The sequence below is a fragment of the Maylandia zebra genome, linkage group LG13 (assembly GCF_041146795.1).
Source record: "Maylandia zebra isolate NMK-2024a linkage group LG13, Mzebra_GT3a, whole genome shotgun sequence".
NCBI classification, from domain to species: Eukaryota; Metazoa; Chordata; class Actinopteri; order Cichliformes; family Cichlidae; genus Maylandia; species Maylandia zebra.
The window spans coordinates 26,976,067-27,001,223 of NC_135179.1; the positions used below are offsets into that span (position 1 = coordinate 26,976,067).

General features: G+C 41.5%; 1 protein-coding gene across 2 annotated transcripts; it reads right to left on the bottom strand.

Annotated features, from left to right (window-relative positions):
* Position 1: 1 nt before the first annotated feature.
* On the bottom strand, positions 2–25,157 carry kmo (kynurenine 3-monooxygenase). 2 transcript variants are annotated; one of them, XM_004554537.4, is made up of 16 exons: positions 25,096–25,157; positions 24,614–24,741; positions 24,296–24,365; positions 24,055–24,152; positions 23,409–23,498; positions 22,607–22,655; positions 21,097–21,184; positions 10,006–10,171; positions 9,835–9,906; positions 5,679–5,800; positions 5,044–5,191; positions 4,913–4,970; positions 4,738–4,820; positions 2,657–2,758; positions 2,500–2,559; positions 2–1,145 (listed from the first exon to the last, which is right to left on the bottom strand). In XM_004554537.4, exons 2-16 carry the CDS (start codon positions 24,674–24,676, stop codon positions 999–1,001), a joined length of 1,416 nt encoding a protein of 471 aa, XP_004554594.2. In that variant the 5' UTR covers positions 24,677–24,741; positions 25,096–25,157; the 3' UTR covers positions 2–998. The 2 variants fall into 2 exon arrangements, with proteins under 2 accessions (XP_004554594.2, XP_004554593.2); XM_004554536.5 differs by having other exon boundaries at positions 24,973–25,102.

Sequence of the window (25,157 nt, forward strand, 5' to 3'; positions counted from 1 at the left end):
GTCATCTTCACTTGTTTTATATAGGTGAGCATAGCAGCACATTTGAAGTGGACAAACCAGCCAAACTCCAAGCCCAAAGAGAGGAAATACTACATTGCCGGTTGGTCAGAAGTACATATGTAAAATTGTATCTTTGTTACCAGCAGGCTGTTGTAAAAATTTCTTTAGTTAAATCTACAAAAAAGATAAACAGATAAAATCAAAGATAACACAGTCTGACAGGCAGAAAATACCTATCACATCTCAGAGTGGTGTGAAGTGTCTTTAAAAAAGTGGAGGGCTGGCAGATCTAAACCTATACTGCAGGTGAACAGCGTTTGATAGTCATATCCTTAATAAATAGGAAACTTTCACCTTTCTTGAAGCAGTGTGACACGATCTTGACAGACCACAGAACAAAACATCCAAAGAGTTGTACACAATTCTGTCGTCTATATTTGCATTTATGTTTTAGCATGTTTCAATAAATCACTGCACCTATTTCCCTGCACCTATATAAAGAAATAAGGGTTGGCTCAATATATTTGCACAGTAATGTATGTATAAGTGAAACATTGCAAAAACATAATGCAGCTTTAAAAACAAAAACAAATCCCAGATTTTGCGTGAAGTAAATGTCACTGGGCCCAGTGGAGACAAAGAAAAATAGCTGACATCATTCTTGTGTAAAAACAGTAAAAACTTCTACACACACCTAAAACTGACCCTGTGTTCTTGAATTAAACTTGCTTAATAATTAAAACAGCAGTGTTCTGCTCACCGCTGCTGATCATTATTGGTTTAACACTAATGAAACGATGTAAGTCGTTCTGATCAATCACTAAGTCCTTGAAGTGAGGGCAGCCATTATTGGAGTAATTTGCCATTGCTGGAGTTATAGCTGTGAATTAGATAATTTAGTCAAAATCTAATTAATATTTGGGCGCCTCTAAATTCTTTTCTAGTGTTTAACTCTAAGTCTGTACACCTGTCTGTCAGATCAGTCATGATGCCTGTGCTCAGAGCGTCCTGAGAGCCACAAGCCTGTCCCACATTTTCTCAGCAGAGATGATGAGCTTGTTGATATCTGGAGGATTTTTAATGAGCAGGTAGGAACCACCAAGAACAGCCCCCACAGCACTGAGCAGCAGGCCACGGTTTATCACCTGTGAAGAAATGAATAGATAATTAGTTTGAATTCAGTTATTTGCTTCACAAATCACACAAAGGTTGGTAAATTGCTTCCAGTTTCATGAACATCAGTATCCCAAACATAGCTGCAAAGAAAACACCCAGGCTTTGTTTCCCTGGAGATCCATGGCAGTATGTGACAGGGGTGTGGTCTCTGGCTCTGCTGCAGTGGAGGGATGGTGCAGCGGGCTTGAGGGGCAGTGCCAGCGAGGCTGAGGGTGGAAGGGATTTAATTAATGAACGCTCCTCTTTTTATAGTGACGCTGAGGACCAGAGATGAGGTGCAGAGATGTGCGGAGACTGGAGTTATTGAGGTGCCAACCAGCAAACTCTGTGGCTGAGCTGCCCGGAGGAAAGCATCTAGCTTTTGAAACACCGTACAAATAAAACTGTTGCAATATATGCAAAATGCTCAGATTTCAGCCATTCTTACCTGGCCTGTTAGACAAACTGATAACATGACATTACATCTAAACATGGCACCATTGTATATGTACATACATAACTTAATGTCAACATGATCCCTGTTAGGTAGAGACATAACAATGGTTCCTTGAGTTATGTTATAACTGAATGATTTGTAGGTCATTTATTGTCATAGGGTTAATAAACAACATGTGTTTGTTTCAAAAATTTAAAGTAAATTAAATAATTTGACACCTTTTTAAAATCTTTTTTCTATGTAATTACAATATAATAAAACTTTATTGATCCTGAAGGTTGACCCCGAAGGAAATTGGGTAATTGTTGTAGTTCAGTTGCTTACCTAAAGTGAAGTAATCCCTTCACCCAATCAATGACCTTGCTGTTACTGACACTTTTATAATACATCCTTACACTTCACTGCCACCCTGTCTCTGACCTATATTTTTACCTGTCATTCCATATTCAGTATCACGCCATATTATCGTGTTAACTGTAATGCTTCAGAGATAATATTTCTTTTCTTTCTCCCATGAAGGTCATTTCACCCTTTGCCCAAACAGCCCTACGGGTTGAATCAATTTACAGGGGAGGCTGTGAAAATCCCGGCTGTCCAACTGTCTATTAGAGCAGAAGCCGCCAGCACAGGCAAATCAGACAGTTCAACACAGAGCCAAGGACTAACAGCCTTATCTACAGCCCAGCGAGAGAAACCACAAACGCGTACGGCCGTGATGTGTGTTAAATGGAGAACTGTTTACTCAAGAGTCGCAGCCACCTTTAGTGCTGCTTCTGATAACACTGTCACTTTGCTAATTACAGTGCTTAGCTGTTCAAAGGTACGAAAAGTCCCATCAAAATTAAATTGCATTCATGTGTAGTGCACATTTTTTCCAAGTATTTTACTTTGTTTTGCCAGTGCCACCGCTTGACTGCTTCGTGGTATCTGGTCCTAGTGAAAGTGACCTAGAGACAAGAAAACAGAAAGAATAGCAGATTTAGTTTTCAGACAAAATGATGTGGAAACAGTTACTATTCATTAGTGATACTGTATCCAACTTACCATTGTGTAAAGTGGAATTATTGTCTTTGGCATGAAGAAGTAGAGGATGTTGTCAACATATTTTCTGAAAAGGAACCATTTGGAGTTGACGTGTGCTCGCATCTATGAAACAATACAACAAATGTGTTTGTCAGCCATTTGTCCATTTTATGATATCATTAGGTAGATCTTTCAGCCATATGAGAAACTTTAGACTTCCTTCTTCCTGCCTTTCGATATAATTGCAGCAGTGGAAGATCAAGAGTATTGTTAAGCCAACACATAGTCCTGCTATTTTTTAATTGCTTTATCCATTACTTTTGAGAGAGAGACTTTAAATGCACAGAAGGTTAGAGAACTGTTCTGCTTTAGAAGTGATGAAGAGGATTTTCATCACTTATGCCCATCAACACCTTTTTGTTTTTCAGTTTTAAGGTCAGTGGAAATACATTTTATTGAGCAGTTGGTTCTCAAAATGTACTTCAAAATGGCTTTAGGATGGACGTTTCAAAAGTTTAATGGGTCACCCGGTCACCCTCAGATGAGAGGAAATTGGTTAGGATGTTTAGGAACAACCCAAGAACCACCAAGGATCAAGCCTGCCATGAACTGGAAACTGTTGGAACAGCAGTGTCACTGTCCACCCTTCAAGTGAGTTTTACATCACTGTGGTCTGAGACGTTGCTGACCAAGAAATAAGCCCCTGCCCCAACTCTGATACATTCAAGCTCACCTGCAATTCACAGGTTCCCAAATGGACAAGCAAAATGCCTTCTGGAGAAAATTTCTATGGTCAGATGAGACAATGATCAATGATCAAGTGGTATGTTTGAAGGTATAAAGGCGAGGCGTGCAAACCTAACAACACTGTAACAACTCTCATGCATAGTGGTGGTAGTAGGGCTGTTTTGCTGCCAGTGCTACTGGTACATTGCACATGGATGGAGTAATGAAGAACAAGGGTTACTGACAAATTCTTCAACTTCACCTCAAACAGCTCAACACCTGAAACTTGGACACAAGTGGATATTACAACGGGAGAATGTTTGGAAAAAGCAAACATCAAAACAGGATTTGGAACAGATAAAGCAGGCTTACATTAAGCCTTTTCTTCACAAAAACTGAAACTTCAACCCACTATGCTTAGAAGCTGTGCCGTGGCAAGAAACCAACCAATTTACGTGACATTTCACCAAATATTAGTGGGATCATATGTCACGGTACTGGGCCTGTGACCCAGTGTTTTGGGTTTTTGGATTAAGTTATATTCTTTTATTTGTTGTTTTTCACATTTTTGGTTCTCTTTATCGTTTTCTCCTTGTGCTATATTTTTAGTTTTCTGTCACTGTGCCTTCCATATTCCACGGTTAGTTACTCTTGTCTCTGTGTTTCTGGTTCCCTAGTTAGTCATGCCTCCATGTCACAGTGTCAAGTCACTTTCTTTGTGTAGGTCTCTTGTTTCCTGTTTTACTTTGACAGTCTCAGTGTTTTCAGTTTTGCTTCCTCCCCGTCTCATTTTGTCAGATTAGCCCCAGCTGTGTTTCCCTCCTGTTTCCTTCGTTACACCCTTGTGTATTTAAGTCCTGGGTTCTCCTCTCCCGGTTGTCGTGTCATTCCCATTTGCTGTGTATGTTTCTCCGTGCTCATCATTTCCCTGGTTTTCTTCAGAGTCTGCTCCTAGTTTCTTAGTTTTCTAGCTTTTCTGTTCTTGTTCCTAGTTTCCAGTTTTAGGTTTTGTTTCTTGTATTCTGTATGTTAGTTTTCTTCAGCACAATAAAGCTGCCTCCCTTAATTCATCCCTTTGTGTTTTGCGAGTCCTGCGTTTGGGTCCAATCCTGCCTGCCACACAGCGTGACATGGCAGTATAAGTATATATTTGACCATTTGTGGATTAGAGAAAATCAAAATAAAATAAAAAATCTAACTTGTGCACCCAATACTTTTTTTAAAATTCATTAAATATGTATGCTGTACAATCATCCCACTATGTAAAAAACAAAAACAAAAAACAGCTCAACAAATTCATACACTGTAAATCATACAGTGTATAAAATTTTGACCACAACTTCCTGCTTTCATATTAAAAAAAATATGTGGATTACTTCAATGTAGTTGTACATGGCCAAGTCAGCAATTGCGTGGTCGTCTGGAACCCGAACTCTGGTATACTCAGGCAGAACAGCACCTAGCGGGATACACAAAGGGCCGTATGGAAATTATTCTGTATGCTCAGCTTTTCTCTCTTCGTTAATCTTTGGTCATTTAAAAAGTGCTTACTGAAATCCTCATTGAATTGATCCATTATCTCGTCAAAGACAATGCAGTCCTCAAAGCCCTATAAAACATGAATAGATGAATTAGTCTCTGTCTAATTCTGCCTTTTCCTCCCCTCATTTAGTGCTACTTACAGCATTCATTCCTTGTCCATAGAAAGGCACTACTGCATGGGCTGCATCACCCATAAGGACGCACGCGTCACCAATGTGATATGGGTTGCATTTGACAGACACCATGGCCTGCGCAGGCAATCGGAAATAATCTCTCTGGAGAGTATCCCTGCAACACAAAAATTGAAATTCAAGAATTACAAACTCATTTTGCACAATTTAATCTGACAGTTGCAACAGACTGTTTTGTGTTTGCCAAAAGAGCATTTATCACAAGACACAAACACAGCTATGCTCTGTTTGTCTAACTAAGCAGCTAAACTGAGAAATTAAAGCAGGCACTTAGCCGTTTATGCCAAAGCACTCTGAATGAGTAACTGAATGAAAGCTTCAAGCGTTTCTGTGCCTCACACAGCCCCCCACCTCTGTCACCCGCAACATATGGTTCACCTCAAATTAGAACCTCACCTCACAAAATCCATATAACTGTAAGTCTGCAATTTCACACTTCACAGAACAGAGCTGTGGATGTGGCTGGAGCTGATGGGATGACGGGAAATAAAAGGCCTTTTGAAGACACTTTGGCAGGTCGGATGAAGAGATAAAGGCAGACGGGGGATTCAGGGAAATGGGTGGGGAGGGAGAAAGTCACTTACGCTCCTATTAGTGGTATGGTGTCAGGGAAGTATTTCTGGAAAAACTCGATGACTTCATCTCCTGTGGTGATCTTCTCAAAATCTTCAAAGGGCATGAAAAGGGTACAGGTGAATGTCTTGTCCTAAATCAGAAAGTAAACAGAGTACACAGAGACGTTAGCTCCCAAATCCATCGTGACACTCTTGACCACAGGATGCTTCACAGGATTAACCTTTTACTGCCTGTTGTTCCAGCAGAGATACATGAGAACTGAACTGTTAGCATCACGCCAAGTTATACATCCAAATGAAAGATTAGACTGTTGTGTGGTCTCACTCATTTTGGCACATTGAATCTTGTTTTTTTCCCCCAAACTATGCTAACTGCATACTAACAGGCCAAAATAAGTACACCTTTATTACAACATCAGTAAATGTAGGAGATTACCATAAAAACAAAGTACCCAAAGCACTTATTTTGCAGAATGGTCAGTTTCAGAATAATATCTAATTATCTTCTGTATTTATTATTTATGCTAATGCTGCTGTTAATGTGAGTTTAACTGCAGGTTTTACACTGCCAGCTATGTATTGCACTTTTTAATAATATGGCTTTAATCATCTAAATCTGGAAAATAGACCAGCTAAATAAACATAGATAATTATAGTATATTGATAGCAATAATAATGATTAACATTCAATTATCAAAAGATATTAAAGTTTTAAGCATTAGCATAATTTGTCTCCTTATGTAACAGTACAGTTAAGGACGAATGTTATTAGTTTTAGTTTTACTGATATTTGGTCATAAAGCATTAGTTAACATGCTTGTGTTTTAATCTGTGTTGTCCTCTGGGACATAGGAAGAGACGTTTCTATAAAGAAATACCATTAATCCATAAGGATTGTTCTTTCTTTTTTCATTCCCAGTACTCTTTCGTAGATTGCCACTGAATAGTAGTTTCAGGGATATTCTACTTAAAGTGATTGGCCAATGAACCTACAAACTCCCCAACAAGGATAAATTCTGCTACCATTTGGTGTCACCAGTTTGGTGGTGACGATTAAGTCATGCAACTGTGATATAGTTTTCTAATGTTAGCATTTTACTAATGATAATTTCATTTAGGCTTCAATAAAAGTTGAGCTATTTTTGAAGACTTTTCTGAACCAAAAGGTAAAAGTGTTGTTGCTGTTGACCCCTCTGTGACCCTGATAAGGATAAGCGGAAGAGGATGAATGGATGGACGGAATGCCAACTTCCCTGGCATGTACAAAAAAGAAAGAAAATCTTAAGTTAATGCAGGAACTGTGTAATGGGGAAAGGTAACAGCCATTGTGATTTACATGTGATGTACATGTACATATTAGTGGGTCTCGATAAAGTTCCTGTTCCTTTTTGGAAGCAAGTTCAAGTAAAAGTAAGATCAAGAAAAACTGAAGGCCACTGTGTTCATTCCTCCTTCATCATTATCGTTCTGGTTGAAGTAAACAAAATCACTCACACCCTGCATACCACACAGTACACAAATGACAATATAATCAACACAGTTTGATTATTAAAAGCCTTAAAAACATTCACCTTAAATCCATCACAAATGTTTAATGAAATTTTTTTTTTTTTTTTTTTTGCCTGTCCCGTTTGGCTCTTTTGCCATCAGAATTATTGTCTAAAGGCAAAGAAAGATGCCCAACGGATTTACTTTACCAAATTAACCATCCCAGCCTTGCCATAATGGTCCATTTGATTCACCTTTTATTGTTTATTTTATTTTCACTTGCTGAATACGGGACAGACTTGACTGGAGGAAAGAAGGGGAGAAAGAAAGAGGGAAAGAGAAACAGCTGAGAAGAGGGACGGGGGAGAAGGGCAAAAGACAAAAACCAACAGAATGGGCAGAAAAAAAGAAAAAAGAAAAAGAAAATGCATATATCGATCACCTGGATCACCTGTTGAGAAAGAAAAAAGAAAACAAGCAGAAGAGAACAAGAGTAATAGAATAAACAACATCACAATGATATATGGGAATATGACAGTAAATAATAAATATTAAACATTATTGTGCAGCACATACGATCAACAGAACACAGTGTGCTTTGAGGTAGGAGCCAAAAAGGGTGTAGTTTGTGGGTGTGATCACCCGTGTGTACACCTGTGAGCATGGACGCGCTTGTTTTTTGTTTTTTAAAAGGTTCCTTCATGTAATGATCTGCTAGAGGGTGTGGGGGGGCCACAGCCCCGTCCTCCAGGGCATGAAGCAGGTATGGAGGAGATCAAAACTCCAGACATCCAGAGGCCCCCAGAACACAAGAGACCAAGGAAGACCAACAGAGGGGCAGCTGCGCCACTGTCCCGGAAAGAGCTGAGGAGAGTCCCAGATGAGGGCTCACTCAGCAGCCGCGGAGCAGAAGCCAGGGGGAGTTGCAGTGACGCGCCCGTGAGCTCCGCCGGCAGCCAGCTGTGCCTGAGTGACCGAGCCCCAGGCCGAGAGGCCGGGGGCACCCCACCTCCGAAGTGGCCCGAGCGAGCCCCAGGCTCCAGGCCCCGATAAGCGGCCGCCAAGGAGTGAGCCGGTGTGTACCTGGACGCCCACCCCCAGACACAAAGAACCACCAACCCACCGACACCTGAGGGAGTCCGCCACTGGCAGGGGAAGTGGTGGTGGGGGGAGATAGACCTCCAAACCTTGGAGGGCCTGAGATGTCCCCAGAGAGGTGGCGTCTGATACCCAACCTGACATATAGACACAGACATACAGGCACACACAGATACAAACATCCATTCCCACCCTCATGCTCTCATATGCACTCACTCCACACTCAACCAACGTGGAGACAGACATAAAGAGACGCTGTACACACGATCACACTCCCCAAGCATACTCTACGAACCGGATCTAGGTACCCTTGCCCCTGGAGGGGGGAACTGCACCCAGACCCAGGTGGTGTTACCCTTTTCCCTGCGGTGGGGAGAGGCAGACCGCCCCGACTCCGCAGCTGCAGGGAGGCCCCACACTCCAGACCGCAGTCAGACAGCCAACTCCTCCTCCTAGCCCCCCCGCTCTAGCAGGTCGCAGAGAACGGGGGTGAGAGAAGACTCCAAACCTCCCTCCACCCGCTCATTGTAGTGTTGATGCATGTGTGTTCTAAGGTGCATTTAAAACCCAGGAGGGCATGGAGCTACCTGCCAGAGAGCAGCAGGTAAACGCATAGCCCCTCCTAAAAATTAATTAGGCAGATGACATTAAAACGTCAGGCAGTTAAACGGGTACCTCACACACTAAACACTTGAATAAAGTGAATCACATCGCTTTCTAGATTGCAAGTGTCAGCAACTTTGTCTAAATGCTTCAGTGGGTTTCCACAGATGCACGAGAGATGTACCCTGCCGCTCGCCCTAAGACAGCTGGGATAAGCTCCAGCAACCCCCCACCCCCCGCGACCCTGAAAAAGGATAAGCAGAAGAGAATGGAAGGATGAATTTATATGTTTGAGAAATCTTCCCTGCTGATCATAGTTTAGAATTTTCCATCCTCAATGTAAACGGAATGCCAGACACCACTGGATGGAAGTTCACTGAGGTTGTGTATGTGCCATTATCTGTCCTTCTGAGCAGGTGTCATCTATCAACATCACAAAGTCCTCCCCGTGGACATTTTAGCACTGTTACCATGGTATCCACAGCAAGGAAGACAATTTTTTTTTCACAGCCGTGTGAAATGTGTTTCTGGGAAATGGGGAGTGAGTGACAGTGTGAAGGCACTCAAAAGTCAGTTGCCTTAACCTAGTCTCCTTTAGGCGAGGAAAAGAGTTGTGCTGATTCAGCCACGCAGACAAATCATTATGGGATTAACCAGATAAAGGAACGACAGAGAGTTGTTGAGTCAGAGAAAAAGATGCAGAGGCACAGGTGGGAAGGAGTGCAACACTGCTGTGTGAAAAGTAGGGTGAACCTCAGGGTGCCAAGATACTTCTGATGAGTAAGCCTCACTTCATAGTTATGAAGTGAGCCTAATTAACTCCATGAGGACATCCCAGAGGTCAGTCAAGCTCTGAAATGTGCTAGTGTTTGTTTCCTTTAGCTTGCCACATAATATGCAGTAGTAACTTTACAAATAAACAAATCTTGAATTGCTTAATTTCACTGATATAGTTTAGAAATCAGTTCACACTTACCAAGTTGGGCAGGGCGATCATCATAAATGTGTTTCGTGGCCAGATGTGTAGATAATTAGGCTTCATAGCAAACTGGGGATAATGAAGACAGCCAGCAGAAATTAAATGAGCAGAAAGATAACTACCACTGCAGATGAATTTTGCTGAGCCAAATACTAGAAGCGTGCTGACCTCTCCATTAATGGGTAGCATGGTGAGCTCCATGTAGCCATGAGGGATGTAGGTCTGGCTATAGTCGAAGCGGCTACGCCGAAGGAACTGCTTACGTACGGCAGAGAAAGCCCCATCACACCCCACAATCAAGTCTGCCTTGACCTGCTCCTTGGACCCGTCCAACCTGAGAAACACATGAGCAACATGACAAGTTAACTTCATTAAAAACTAAGTAACATGGAGGTTATTTTTAAGAATTAACTGCTTTAATGATTAAGCCACAGAGTTCCTAATTACACAAAAAATACCCATAAGAATTGAATCGTGTAATGAGCAAAGGCTTACTGGAAGCAGTGTCCTATCGCGTACAGAGCTGTCACTGCTTGGCTTTATAGAAAGCCTCTCTTTTCTGATACTTGAGAAAATAAGGTAACTGCTCAGCCTCGAGGCTATTAGCTTAAGGTCTGAATGAGACACAAATGAACTACTGACTCAAAGCCCGAGTTGACTTAAACTGTATCTTCTTGAATGTTCCATTAGATACAGCAGATTTCTATTAAATTTACAATGTCAGAATGTCACTATTATTAGAATCAAAAGCCACATGATGATCATTTAGTGGTCATTAAAACTTTTACTTAGCTACCCATTAACCTTAATCTAGTTAAAGTTTAGCAAGTTCAACTTAATGATAACACTTTATAATATATATAGCCTGGTTTGATTTGAATAGATTCCTTTGTCTGTAACTACATCTTAGAAAATCTTTCTGGCAGAAAGTTCTGAAGACAACATTTCAGTTTTTGTCCATCTATTCAGAAAAAAACAGTTAGCTTATTACTTTATTATTAACAACACACAAATATTTCATTTCATGTTAGATGCGTTTTCTCAAGAATTAAAGTGCTTGACCAATCAAAGCTGAGGTGGAGTACATAAAACCTCAAAACCCAAAAAATCTTGATAATACAAGATGTCACGGTTCTGGGTCCGTTGGACCCAGTATTTTGAGTTTATTATGTTTTGGTTTATTTTTGCATTATGGATTGTTTTCTGATGTTCTGGTGCTCTGTTTATTATTATCATTATGGATCTGTTTCTGTTATTCTTGGTGAGGGATCAGTTCTTAGGTTTTAGGTTCTCATGTGTATTGCAGTTTCTGTTCAGTGTCTAGTCTGTCTCTCAGCGTCATGTCTGCATCTGGTTTAGTACTTCCTGTCTTGTTGTGAAAGTCTTTGTCTTTTGTTAGTGTGTGCAGCTTAGCTCCCCCGTCTCGTTAGCCCTGATCTCCCCCAGCTGTGTCTCCCTTCTGTGGCCCATTTCCTCATTACTACCCTGTGTATATTAGCCCTGTGTTTTCCCATGCTCGGTGTCGCGTCGTACCCTCAGAATTATGCCTGTGTGTTCAGTTCTCGGTGTCATTGTTCTGTTCACGTTTTCGTTTGTCGCCAGCAATAAAGCTAAGGTTCTCAGTCTCAATTCAATTCCAGAGTCTCAGAGTCTCGCATTTGGATCCTCCTCTCCATCCGCCTGCAGACAGAGCCCTGACACAAATTTCTTTTAGATATTAACAACGCTATTTTTTTTGGAAATTCATTCTTGACCATGAATGTCAACACAATATTCAGAGTGTGTGTGTGTGTGTATCCCTCTACTGCATAGCGTTGCCCTGAGGCAACAAACCACATTTTCATGCCTCACACTGGCCCTTCAAAAAAAAAAACACCTTTTTTTTTTTTATATAAATAATGCTACCAGGCACATCTCTTTCCAATAAAATGATGAGTTGAAGGTGGTGTGACTTTCATTTGGGGGGGAGGACTACGGTGGCCCTGAAGTGCAAATCACACCAACAAATTGCTAAACACAACAACAAAATTCAGAAGCACAAAAACAAAACTGAGAATCACAAAATCAAATTAAGAAGCACAAAAACAAAAGAAGAATCACAAAAACAAATTGAGAAGCACAATTTCATTAAGAAAACCGGAAAGGGTAGGTACCAGTCGGCAACAGGAGACATCACTGATTGGACGTCCGCGCTGTTCATCTTTGGAACCGGAAGTTACTCTGCCTGTAGCGCATTTTTTCAAACATGAACATTAGCGGTGACCCAAACATAGCTGTTGCTATTCGAGAATATTTTGATTCAGGACATACATATGAGGTGATACTGGATATGCTCAAGTGTAATCGTGACATTTCAATTAGTATGCGTACACTGAAAACGCAATTAAAAGAATCTGGACTGTACAGACGAGGCAACTATTCTCCACTTCCTGAGGTGAGGCGTGCCATTTTGGCCGAGCTTCGAGGACCAGGACAATTGTTTGGATATCGGACCATGTGGCAAGTTCTCAAACAAAAACACAAGCTGCGTGTCAAGCGTGATGTAGTTATGAGGCTGTTGAGACAACTAAATCCTCAAGGAATCGCTTTGAGAACTCGAAGGAGGTTCACAAGACGCACGTATCACTCCATGGGGCCCAATTACATATGGCATGTAGATGACTATGATAAACTGAAACCCTTTGGCTTGGCCCTGTCAGGATGTATAGATGGCTTTTCAAGAAGACATGTTGAGTATTGCAGCACCGACAGCGATCAACTCGAAGGAAAATGACGACGGAGGCAAAAATGTCCTTAATATTTTGGGAACTTTATTCCTCATCAACATGCGGCAAAACTTTTCTCATGGGTGCCATTTTCATTGTGGTATACTTTTTTTTTTCTTAGGGGCGTGATGACGCAGCATCCGTGCTCTTACAATGAAACAGTGCCTCCTTGTGGTGGCAACTAAAATACTGTCTCTGTTAAACCACAGTAACCATAATGCAGTTAAACACTGTACAACATGAGTACACACAATGAATATCTTAACACCCCCTCTTGTACTCAGGTTGCTGGAATCAAAGAAAAGTTGTACAATAAACGATAAACAGTTGTACAATCTCTACCACACTTCCTTTTTTCTTTTTCTCTCCTTTTTTCTTTTAAGCACCAAACATAACGTTAGCAAACTTAGCAAGTTTTAGCTTAGAAACAGGTTTGGTCATAACATCTGCAACCATTTCTTCAGTGGTGCAATATAACAGACACATTTTCTCTTCATTTACAATGGACCTTACAAAATGATATTTAATGTCCACATGTTTGCACCTCTGTCGGCTCACAGGGTTTTTAGCCAGGGCAATTGTTCCCTGGTTGTCCTCGTACACTATTGTTTGAGTGTAGCTGTAGTCATCTATACCTTTCAAAAGCTGTTCTAAATATATACACTCTTGCATTGTGGAAGCCAGAGCCATATACTCTGCTTCACAGGTAGAGAGCGCCACAGTGGGCTGTTTCTTGGTCTTCCATGAAACTAAAGAACTGTTGTTACATAGACGTACACAGTAACCAGTAGTGCTGCGTCTGTCGGCAGTGTCACCTGCCCAGTCAGCATCACTGTAGGCCACTAGACCCAAATTTTCATCTGTGTTTCTTCTAAAACACAACTTCTTATCTTTGGACCCTTTGAGATATCTCAACACATGTTTCACAGTTCCCCACTGTTCTTCTGTAGGCTCATGGAAATGTTGCGAAAACTTGCTTACCACAAAACTCAGGTCAGGACGGGTACCTGATGCAAGGTATATAAGACTGCCTACAGCCTCTCTATACATCCTCACATCTCTTATCTTAGTAGCACCTTCTGTGTAACACAACTTCTGATCACAGGGAGTTCCTCTGGGTTTACAGTTCTGCATGTTAGACCTCATCAGTATCTTGTTGACATAGGTTTCTTGTGACATTGTTACACATCCATCAGACTGAGTGAAATCAATACCCAGAAAATGCTTAAGTCTGCCCAAGTCTTTCATCTTAAATTTGACTGAAAGCATTTCTTTCGCATCCTTCATTACCTTTTCATTGCCAGCAGCAATTATCAGGTCGTCCACCCAGATGATCATAATCACCTTACCATCTTTTGTCTCTTTGGTATAAACACAGTGGTCTGCTGGGTTTTGCCTGAAACTGTTCGCTGTTAGGTATTCATGCAAGATCCTATTCCAGATACCACCACATTCTTTTAACCCATACAAGGATTTTTGTAATCTACAGACTAGCCCTTCTCCCTCTTCATAACCTTCTGGCTGATCAATGTAGATTTCATAATCAATACTGTCTCTGTTAAACCACAGTAACCATAATGCAGTTAAACACTGTACAACATGAGTACACACAATGAATATCTTAACAAGACTGATGTGGCTTGTGTGTGGAGCAACAAACAACAACCCGGCTGTTATAGCTCACAATTATATAAACTGTGTAAAGAGTCTTGCTGTGATACCAATGAGATTACGAACATACTTCGGGACTGAGAATGGGACTATGGCAGCAATACAGTGTACCCTCCGTCACGCGCACACGGACTATTATGCTGGATCGTCAAGCCACAGTTACGGATCATCTACTGGGAATCAGCGCATAGAGTCATGGTGGTCTTATTTCAGAAGAGGAAGGTGGGTACATTTGTGTCTGGTAGGTGTAAGCTACAGTGAAAGCTGATCAGATCGTTTTTGGTTTTTTTTACATGCATTTAAGAAAATAGAGTAGCGTCCTGCTGGACGTGTTGAAAAGTTGGATGAGATAGACATTAACAGCCATCACTTTATTGCAGGAACTCAAAATGGTCACCGTCAGCTGTTGTGCCGAAATGAGTATGCTTGCCTAGATTTAACGACGCCAATACAAATTGAAAAACTCAGACCAAACTCTCCACTCCTCACAATCAACACACAGAACAGAGTGAAAAGAATACAGCATTTTTAACAAGAACATTACTGCAGGGTCGCTTCAATATTTATGGAAAACTAATATGCATTACTTTGTTTGACATCCATTTGTGGCATGTTTTAAATGGGACCAAAATGTAACAAACCCTATAAAATGACCAAGAACAAAGCTAAATTGATTCTTAAATATTAATTATATACCCAGGTCTCAGTTTTGGATGGACTTGTTTGGAGACTTAAGAGACTCTGGAAACTTAAATGGAAGCCACGAACACCAATGCTTGCTGAGATTCTGCTTCAGAGGGGTTCTACAGAAAGGCCTGGATGAATGCAAAGACCTCTGGAACAAACACAGGATCCGGCCAAGCAGACTTGCATCGTGTCCAGGGGGGATTCCAAACGAACTCTCTCTTGCCTGAATTAACCTTGAAAATGAATTAACCTTTTGCATCAAACTAAATGCAAGGTGTTGTTATTGCTTAAGTTGGTTAATATATATTCATAATTTTACACATAAGTATGATAGAGCAGTTTATAACATGTCACTGCATGCGTTGATTTATATAGTTCCATATTGTCAGCAAAAATCCTTCACTGTTCTATTTTCATTTTGCAGATATGGTTCAAGAGACTGTGGATTTGCTGTTGAGGAGAGGGAACTGGATGTGTTTCCCGAGGAGGGGCTACTGGTTGGATTGTGTGGTGATCCAAACATTTAGGAATATTTACAACAGGCTGTACAACAAAACACACTGCAGCAGCCACAAGACTGGGAATCAGCCACAGAACTGTATTTGGCCCTGAAGGACATAGCTGGGTTTTAGATACCAACTGAACTTCAGTTTGTAATGACATTTGTCAGAGTTACTCTGACGAAGACACACACTGTGTCGAAACGTTAGTTTCTTTCCTTTTTTTTGCACCTAATAAAACCTTTGGACTTACTTGAGTGCTCCAGCCCTTCTGTTTTTCCTTCATTTTTTAATGTTAGTAGTGTTTCCTTTCCCTCTTGCTAAATTGAATATAATATTGTTCATAATATACAGCAACTGGCATGGATTTAAATATTAACATTTAACCAAAAGGAAACATTAAAAATTTTCTTTAATAAAACCATTTACAAATAGTGTCCAGCATTTCTGTCACTTTTCCAACATACACAATATTCAGTGATTCAAAAATCAGTGATGTCTCCTGTTGCCGACTGGTACCTACCCTTTCCGGTTTTCTTAATGTAATTGTGCTTCTCAATTTGTTTTTGTGATTCTTCTTTTGTTTTTGTGCTTCTTGATTTGATTTTGTGATTCTCCATTTGTTTTTGTGCTTCTCAATTTTGTTTTTGTGCTTCTCAATTTTGTTTTGTGATTCTCCATTTGTTTTTGTGTTTCTCAATTTTGTTGTTGTGTTTAGCAATTTGTTGGTGTGATTTGCACTTCAGGGCCTCTCAATTTTGTTGTTGTGTTTAGCAATTTGTTGGTGTGATTTGCACTTCAGGGCCACCGTAGTGGACCCCTTTCCACAAGCTACACTACATGAGAGACATTTCCATTAGGAGGCAAGATAAAGATCACTCTTTTACATGTTTATAGTAAAATAAATGTATATTAAAAATACTTGTATGTGCATGAATACGTTAAGAAGCATATTAGCAGCAAATTTATTTATGCAGTAAAACTGTTAATTTTCATTTTCATTCATTGCCTCAAGGCAACACTGCGTAGTTAGCCCAGTTTCTTTCAGGCAATATAATGCATTAGCATGTGTGTAGAGATGTGTTTGTGTGCATTTATATGATCATAGTCAATGTTTTTTACTTTATAATCTGCTCATAATTACAGGACATGGATGTAAATACCTTTTATGGAAGGAAACCAAGGGAATGTGCACTTTCTGTCCTCAGAAAGTGAGCTTTCAGGAAGTGACAGTGAAGTAGAGGAGTGGATCCTTGAATGAGGTTTGAAGGACACTTAGGAGCTCAGGGGTCAGTTGGTAAAGTAACTGTGTCTGTGTTAGTGCCCACATAGCAAGCAGGTCTGGCCAGGATCTGGTATCAAGTCGGCACTGCTGGCTGACTTCTGGCATGATAAGACGTATGTCATCCAGATATGGGCCAGGCCTGGCATAGATGGCACTGTCTATGTGATGGCTTGCCATAAATGGCTTGATTGTGGCTTGGTTTATGTGGCCCAGGCCTACAGAAAACAGGTCTGGCCCAGATCTGGCATCAAGCTGGCACTTCTGACTGACTGGTGTTTTGGCAGAGTGTATGTCAACCAGATGTGTGCTAGGTCTGGCAATGACGCCACCGTTTATGCGATGGCATGCCATATCTCAGGTGGTAGAGCAGGTTACAAACTGATCGGAAGGTTAGTGGTTTGATCCCTGGCTCCTCCAGTCTGCATGTCAAGAATGTGAATGTGTATGAATGTAGTTAGGAAGCACTCAGTTAAGCTAAAGTGGGTGAATGTGGCATGTTACACATTAGGCTGACATCTGGGGCCAGAGCTGAAACTGTTCTGGGCCAGCACATGGCCAGCAGTTTGTCTACAACTGGCCCGTGGCTGCACATCCCCTACAGATGGCCCACATACCGCAATGAATGACGGCCCTTTGGTGTCCCAGATCAGGTTTGCCAGAGTTAATCCAAACATGGGCCAGCACAGGGCCACCAGTGTGTCTGAAACTGGCCTTGTGCTGGCCCATGTGTGGGCCACCTCTGGCAAACCAGGTCTGGGCCACCAAAGGGCCGTCATTCTTTGTGGTATGTGGGCCATGTGTAAGCACATTGTGTGAGCCTGATCCGGGCCATACCAATTTTGCTGTGTGTGTGTGTGTGTGTGTGTGTGTGTGTGTGTGTGTGTGTGTGTGTGTGTGTGTGTGTGGTCGTGTATTACTTATTGTTGTGGGGACACAAATTTGTGTACACACTCACATTGTGAGGTCTCGCCTACTTTATGGGGACAAATTGCAGGTTAAATCATTCAATTTTATGCTAGGGTTAGGGTAAGGTTCAGGCAGGGACTTGTGATGGGTAAGTCTCCAGGAAATGTATGTAAGTTAATGTAATGTCCCCAAAAGTGATGGAAACACAAGGTATGCATGTGCGTGTGCGTGGTTAGGGTCAAATGTTGGATGCATTTTGGTGTTTTATTGTTCTGTGAAATGTTTACATTGTTTATTTGTTGTTTATTTATTTGTTCATTCTTGTTGTACTAATACAACTTATTATAGAATAACTTGGCATTTTACTACCGTTATCGCACAGTGTTGCCTTGAAGCAACAAACCAATATCTGTTTGGGGGGGGTCAAATTTTATGATTGATATATTATTAGGAACCCTAAAGCTCCCCCAAAATAGGGAGAAATATTTTTTCCCCAAAAAATTAAAAAGTCATGCAGTAGAGGGATATGGTAGTATTACTTCCATTAGCCAACATCCTAAGTCAAGAAGAGTGAGGAGTCAGGGCTCCACTTTAGTCCTGATGCAGATGGAGTTAAAATGATAACACTCCTGATAAAAGATCATTAAATCTTTCATTTGGTTGCCATACATACTTTGAATGCAGTTTCCAGTCTACACAGTAATGAGAGTTTAGGTCACAGGAACATCTGAATACAGATAGTTGCTTAAATACCATTACAACAATATTAGCTAAGTGGATTTATTATTGTTAATGACCAGCTATAAAGCCGTGCATAATTACCCAGTGCATAGTAAATCTAACAGCATCTGGTTTTGTAATGATGAGAGTCTGGCTTCAGATTGTTTTTAATTTACATTTGCAGCACTGCATGGATTTAAGGGAGTCACACTCTGTGACTAGAGGTCATCTGCATTTACGCATTTCATGCCGATGGCTTTCTGTTGTACATTTCCCACCTAGTATGGGATGATGCAACTACAGACAGGACCAGCAGATTATTCGTGTGCTTTAAATTATATACACTTGAGAGAGCAAATACATCCTGCTGCAGTTCAGCCACAGCAGAACAGGAGAGACGTGCCCTGGATGCATAAGGTGTGTGAGACTGGGTGGCATTTGAAGCCTACAAAAGACTTCTTTTAATCAAAGTGGGGGTTTTTTAAGTGCAGTAACTTCACAGTGACTCATTCAAGCAGATAGGGCAGCATACACATCAAATGTTTGTTGTTGTTGTTGTTGTTGTTAAACACATTATAGATAAGGCTCCTTTCAATTTAGGACCCTCTGATCAGACTGAGCGGAGTTTGTGCTCGTGCATCCTGTGTTAATATTTTACGGCATGGATATGTTGATCATGTCTAAAAAGATTCTGTGTCAGAGGCCAATAGGCAGATATGTGGAAGTGGACCCAAAAGCAGACTGAAGAGACAACTGACTAGCAGTTAACAGTGCTTTATTGAACACAGGGAAACTGCTGCAGGTGAGTTGAGGAAAATGTAGCATGAGTCTCTGACGTGAAATGCAGGTGAAGTGAAATGAGCTCCGTGGAGGGAGGGAGTGTCCCAGCTGAGAAGCGGGATGAGAGAGGTGGTTGATCCAATCCTTTATTTCCAGTAATTCACAAGGACAGGCAGGTGACGTGGATGCTGCCGTAGCGTGTAGACTGAGTGATGGCAGATAGCCAGCAATGATTGTGCAGCCACAGTAGTGGCAGAGGATGTGCAAAGCGAGCTGCAGGTGAGTTGAGTATTGTTCCAGGAACGGCAAAACTAAACATAGGAGTAGCTGACAGACAGGCAATGAGTGGAAGGCTGAGCTGGTCTTAAATTAGCCAGTCTGCTGATTGCCACTGATGGACCACAGGTGTAGAAATGAACCTCCACCCCAATGTGTGGATGCTGGAATCAGCATGGCAAAAAAAAAAAACCCAGCAGAAACTCACTTGGATCATGAAACTGAGGGAGTGGGGGTCAATGGCACAATCACAGGGCCTGTGGGGAGGAGGAGACACAGCTTTATCTTTACTTCCTGTAGGTTATGGTACTCCTTCAGAGCAGAGGATAGCACCGATGGTTGGTTGGCAGGTGGCAATGAGTCAGAGAGGAGGAGAGAGAGAGGTGGATGGTGGAGCTTATGGTGGATGTTTTTTCCAGAGATGGCAAAATGGACACAGGGAAGGATTGGAACATTGTTTTATGAGATTAATGGTCTTGTTCAGCCTCTCTCCCTCAGATGATTATCAATCGAGAGAGAGAAAGAGAGACTAAATCCTCAAACGAACCAGGCTTGTCCCGTGATGCCAGTTGATGATTCATTTGATCGTATAAGGCGTGCAAAGGGCTCCTGTGCAAAAATCGACAACAAATTCGGCCACACTACGCTTAGCTCGACACAGATTTATTAATTTCTTCCCTCAGAGGCTGAATGAGCAAAAGTTTTCTTTAGCTCTTGAAGGCTGGAGGCTGGTGAGCAGCAGGTGTGACCTCAGAACAGAGCCCCTGAACTGCAGAAAGAATCTCCCCCTCCTTGTCATGGGTTTACATCACAGAAACTGGAGGCCCACTCAGGCCAACCGATAATGGCAACTTGTTTGGATATTGTGGTCAGAATTAGATCTGCTGGGTTGATTCTTTTAGGCCATTCTGTACTGTCAGTGGACAGAAGGCCGATACGTCGGAGTGGACCCAAAAACAGACACTAGAGACAACTGACGAGCAGTTGACAGTGCTTTATTGAACACAGGGAAACAAAACTGGAAACAAGGAAAATGTAATGCGAGTCTCTGACATGTGGACCACTGGCTAAAAGTGAGTTAGGAGCAATGGCTTACTTTTCAGCTGAAGGGAAATTAACTCTTTGAAGGGAGTGTCCTGGCTGCGAAGCGGGATGAGAGAGGTGGTTGATCCAATCCTTATTCCCAGTGATTGACAATGGCAGGCAGGTGACGTGGATGCGGCTGTAGCGTGTAGCCTGAGTGGATGAGTGATGGCAGATAGCCAACGATGATTGTGCAGCCACAGTAGTGGCAGAGGACGTGCAAAGCGAGCTGCAGGTGAGTTGAGTATTGTTTCACGAACGGCAAAACTAAACATAAGAGTAGCTGACAGGCAGCCAACACACACCAAAACAGCAGACACTCACTCGGATTATGACACCCAGAGGTCTTTCAGTGTTAATTGAGTTGTCACATTTACTTCAAGCAGAACCAGTTACAGAGCAACTAGAAAGTCCCACCACAAGGTTTCAAGTACAGCTTGTTTTTCACCAACTCCAGCCTTAGGCGTTTAACATGTACAGGCCCATAGTCAATAAATCCAGAGTTAAAACAAAGAATCCCAAAGTGCAGACCCTTTCCTTAGGTGACTGTCTGCATGTGGCATGTATAAGATTAGTGACTGTTTACCTGGCAAAGGTCATCAGGCCCGTTTCAGCATTCCAGTCCTGCAGTTTGTGGTCGAAGTTCATCTTTGTGTTTGGATATGTCTCTGCCGCTGTGAGGGGAAAAATGTTACAAAAACTGTTTTTTTAGCACTGATGCAAGCATGACACAACAGCATCAGTTTAATATGACCACTCTATACTTCATTAAAACAATCAGGAAATGTTCAGCCACTGAGGGAATACGGCCTCATGGCAATTAGGACGAATCTCATGAACAACACAGCACAGCTGACAGTGGTTTTATGAAAACCTATGTTTAGGCTGTCACACTTTCCAAAATCTCTTTATCTCGGCGTTCGCTCCAGAAGCCTGGATGGACCCTGATAAGAGTGACGGCTTTGTAATCAGCCTCTCTTTCAGCACGAGCAGGCAATCTAATTAAATGTAGACCCATGCTGTCGCACATTATCTCCAAACGTACACTGAGGCTCTTCATTAAATATTAGGCAAAATCCTTTTTAGCTGAAACACTAACATATCCTCTGACGTCACGTGACGCACTCAGCCGGTTCGAAGGCGTGCATAAAGCTACTGCACAGCGGGCATCTGCGGTGGTCGAGGCTCAGCTCAATAACAATCAAACAAAATTAGGACAACTGCTGAAAGAGAGTATCCTTTAACATGAACGAATCCACTTGTTTATTTCTGCATCACTTTTCATCATCAAAGCTCATTAGCCAGCACAAAGCACTTAATGACAAGACATATAGTTGGGACTCTTGTTAAATGCTGATTAATTCATGTGCTCTACTTTAAGTTTGATCTGAAATTTTTGTGTCTTTTGGGATTTGCAGGTCAGGTGTGGCAAACATGTCATTGTAACATTTATGTCTTATTTCAGTGCCTCATTTTACATCGTGGGTTGCATGCAGCCCACTTTGATCTTAAGTGGACCGGTGAAACACGCCTTTCTGTCATTGTAGAAAAGATTAAGTACACATTAAATCCCTGAGATGCATAAATACATGATGAAAAAGTGCTGCTGTAATAACTGAAAAATGTGTCAGTATGACTGGGCTTAAATTCAGAAAGAATGTCCCTTTTTTTCCTCCAGTAATTTATTTTCATTTAATTATTTATCAATTAATCACTTTGACGTTGTGTTAATAGCTACAAGGGAGCAATTGATCATGAGGAACGGCTGTAAAACTTATGAAAATGCTATTAAAAGTCCAAAGTTTGTCCCATCCAAGTCATCCAGTCGACTGGATTGGAGTCTTTTGTGGTGTCGATTCTGGCCCTCGGGCCTTATGTTTGACACCCCTGTATTATTTGAACCCCAACAAGTTAAACTGCCCATATAGGCTGTATGTTGGAAAGAAGGAAAACCTATGCCAAAAAAAAAACAAAAAACATTTTGACTCATTTCCTTGTAACAAAGACTCAGCGTTTGGCTGATAAAAATTCCATTTTGGTGTGACAGTTGCTTGGTAATGTCATCTCACTTCCAGAGACACTATTTATGTTCTTACCTGTTAGCAGCTCTTTGTTCAAATTGGCTCGGTCTACCGACAGGATGTACTGAAAGGAGAACAATCTGTAATGTAGTGCAATTGTACAGGTACAGCTTATCAACTCTGCTCATTTTCATATGGAAACAGGAAGTCTCTAGGGTTTAGAATGCCTGCCTCTGCTTTCACTATCTTCACTGTATAATTTTGTTTTTTTTCCCCAACCACGAGGTGAAGAATCCTCGCCATACTGTCAGCACTCTAATCGAACAACAGCTTCCAAACACCCTAAAAGTCTGCAGTCTGTAAAGGCAAACAAACTCTATACTGTCGTGTGACAAAAACTCAAGTCTCACTGCACAGCCTGTCACTTGTAGTTGTCATCCTTTGGTGAATTCTTGTGTTACTTCACCAAACAACTACCAGTGTGTGTGTGTGTGTGTGTGGGGGGGGGGGGGGGGGGGGGGGTACGCGTTTTAACACAGGGGAGATTTAGCAAGCAAAGTAAATTATTCATCTGCAGGCTGTATCTGTACACATGAGGCAATTCTTACAGTATGTTTAGCAAAAAACAGACTATTATGTAACATTATTTTTCAGCAAACTAATGATAGAAAATGGATGTGCAGTCAGTTAAACAGCCCTCAAAAAGAAACAGTAATGAGCAGCATATCATATAAGTAACATATTTTCTGCTCATTAATCAGTCTTCACAGTGTAATCTGGTTCATTTAGACTTTTTGGTTTTGTGTAAGTGTGAGACATCACAGAATTAGAAAATTCTGTACTATCTGACAGCAGTCATGCACTTGGTAAGGCTTACCTGGCCTTTCCTGCCATAAGGGATTGGGGACTGTTTCCCATTCAGCGAATGGATCATTCTTGCATGCATCGGGATTCCTTTGGCAACAATCTAAGAAAGAAAAAAATTGCAGAACATCTTAAATGTTAAAACTGGACCATTGGGGATAAATAACGGCAGACATTTCTGCACAAAAGTTAAACAAGGGCAATCTATGGACAGCCAGCTTGTGACTCAGTGTCTGCCCTTTATAGTATATGTGAAAATGTGGCGGAGCGGGCCTTATTCTGTCAACCTGAAAAGTCATGCATGTGTAAAAATAAGGGACTGATGCAGAGTTCGCTCATGACGTGATCAGCGCAGCAAATTTGGAGCACCAAAAAAAGGGCCAGTGACCTTAGATGCTATTATAAAGCATCCTGAGTGGACTCAAGCAAAAAAAAAGAAAGAAAAATAGGAGAGTGGGAGATTTCCCGGGGAATGGCTTCATGCTATTTTGTTGCTAGAAATCAAAAGGAGGTTTGCCTCCATGCACTTTGGTCTTTCATTTGGTCCAATAAACAAGTGGGAGGGGTGGGGAGTTGTGGCAGGGGGTCACCAAGCCCCCCTCCTGTAAACTTTGCCTTACCTCTGCTTTACTACTTAAACAGTGAATAAATCGGCATACCTTCTCCTCCAGTCCAACATGTTTCAGTGCTTGCCGGCCTCGATGAGACAAGGCCAGGTTGATGCTTCTCCCCTTCACAATCTTAGCACGTCGGATATCTGACCAGAGACCACATGCACAGGTTTTACACGTTCGTGTAATGTTCTTTAGTGTGTGGGTATATTTGTCAGAGAGTAGTGTGTGATGATAGCAATTACAGAGAAAACCAAAGTTTAAAGGAAAAAAATGCTTTGACTGCTACCTTCCCGACTTTCAAAGAGTTCCACATCAAAGCCTCTTTTTGCAAAGAAGCAGGCATTCAGTGCCCCAACCTAAAGGATAGATTGTAGAAACTTTGTGCAATCCCATTCTGCATGGTCTTGTATACATAATTATCTTATGGTCAAACAAGTAACAATATTAATATGTAAGCTGCATATACCCACTGCTAAACAATCTTTCCCCTTAAATGAAGCCTTTAAAATGCAAATACACTTTCTAAAGTGTGAAAGTCAAAGGCCACACGGCGTGAAAAAAAAAAGCACATTAATAATACTTCACTTTGAGTTTCTTGTCTTACCAAACCACCTCCCACCACTGCTACAACTTTTTTCCTGCTCTGTCTGCTTGTTGATTTCTCCATTGTGCTCAGGGTGCTCCAGCTCTCTGACCCACACGGTGTCCAGTCCAAAGGGACTGGCGGGATAGCTGAGTTAAGATTTAAAAGAGGAGGAGCGTTTTACTTTCATAATCAGTTCCCCTTTTGAAAGCAAATACATGCAACGGATAACAGGATTGTCCAAACAGTGTTGGGCATTTCTGCTGACACAAAGCATCTGATGTCCCTCGGTTAAACTTATGCATGAGTTGCATAAGTTTAACTTTATGACAACTTCTACCTTATTGCGCAATATTAATCCTGAAAGTGAAAACATTCACCTTCCTCACGTCCAAAACCCCCTTAGACTAGACTTTGCAGATTTTCCTGAGTTCAGAGAGTTCATTCGTAATAGGAGTGACCACAAATTCACAACAGACATATGTTTTTGGGGAGGACGTTACCTGAATCTTTAACGGAAAAGGTGCCTAGTGTGACGGATTAGAGCTCCCGATCAGAACAGATG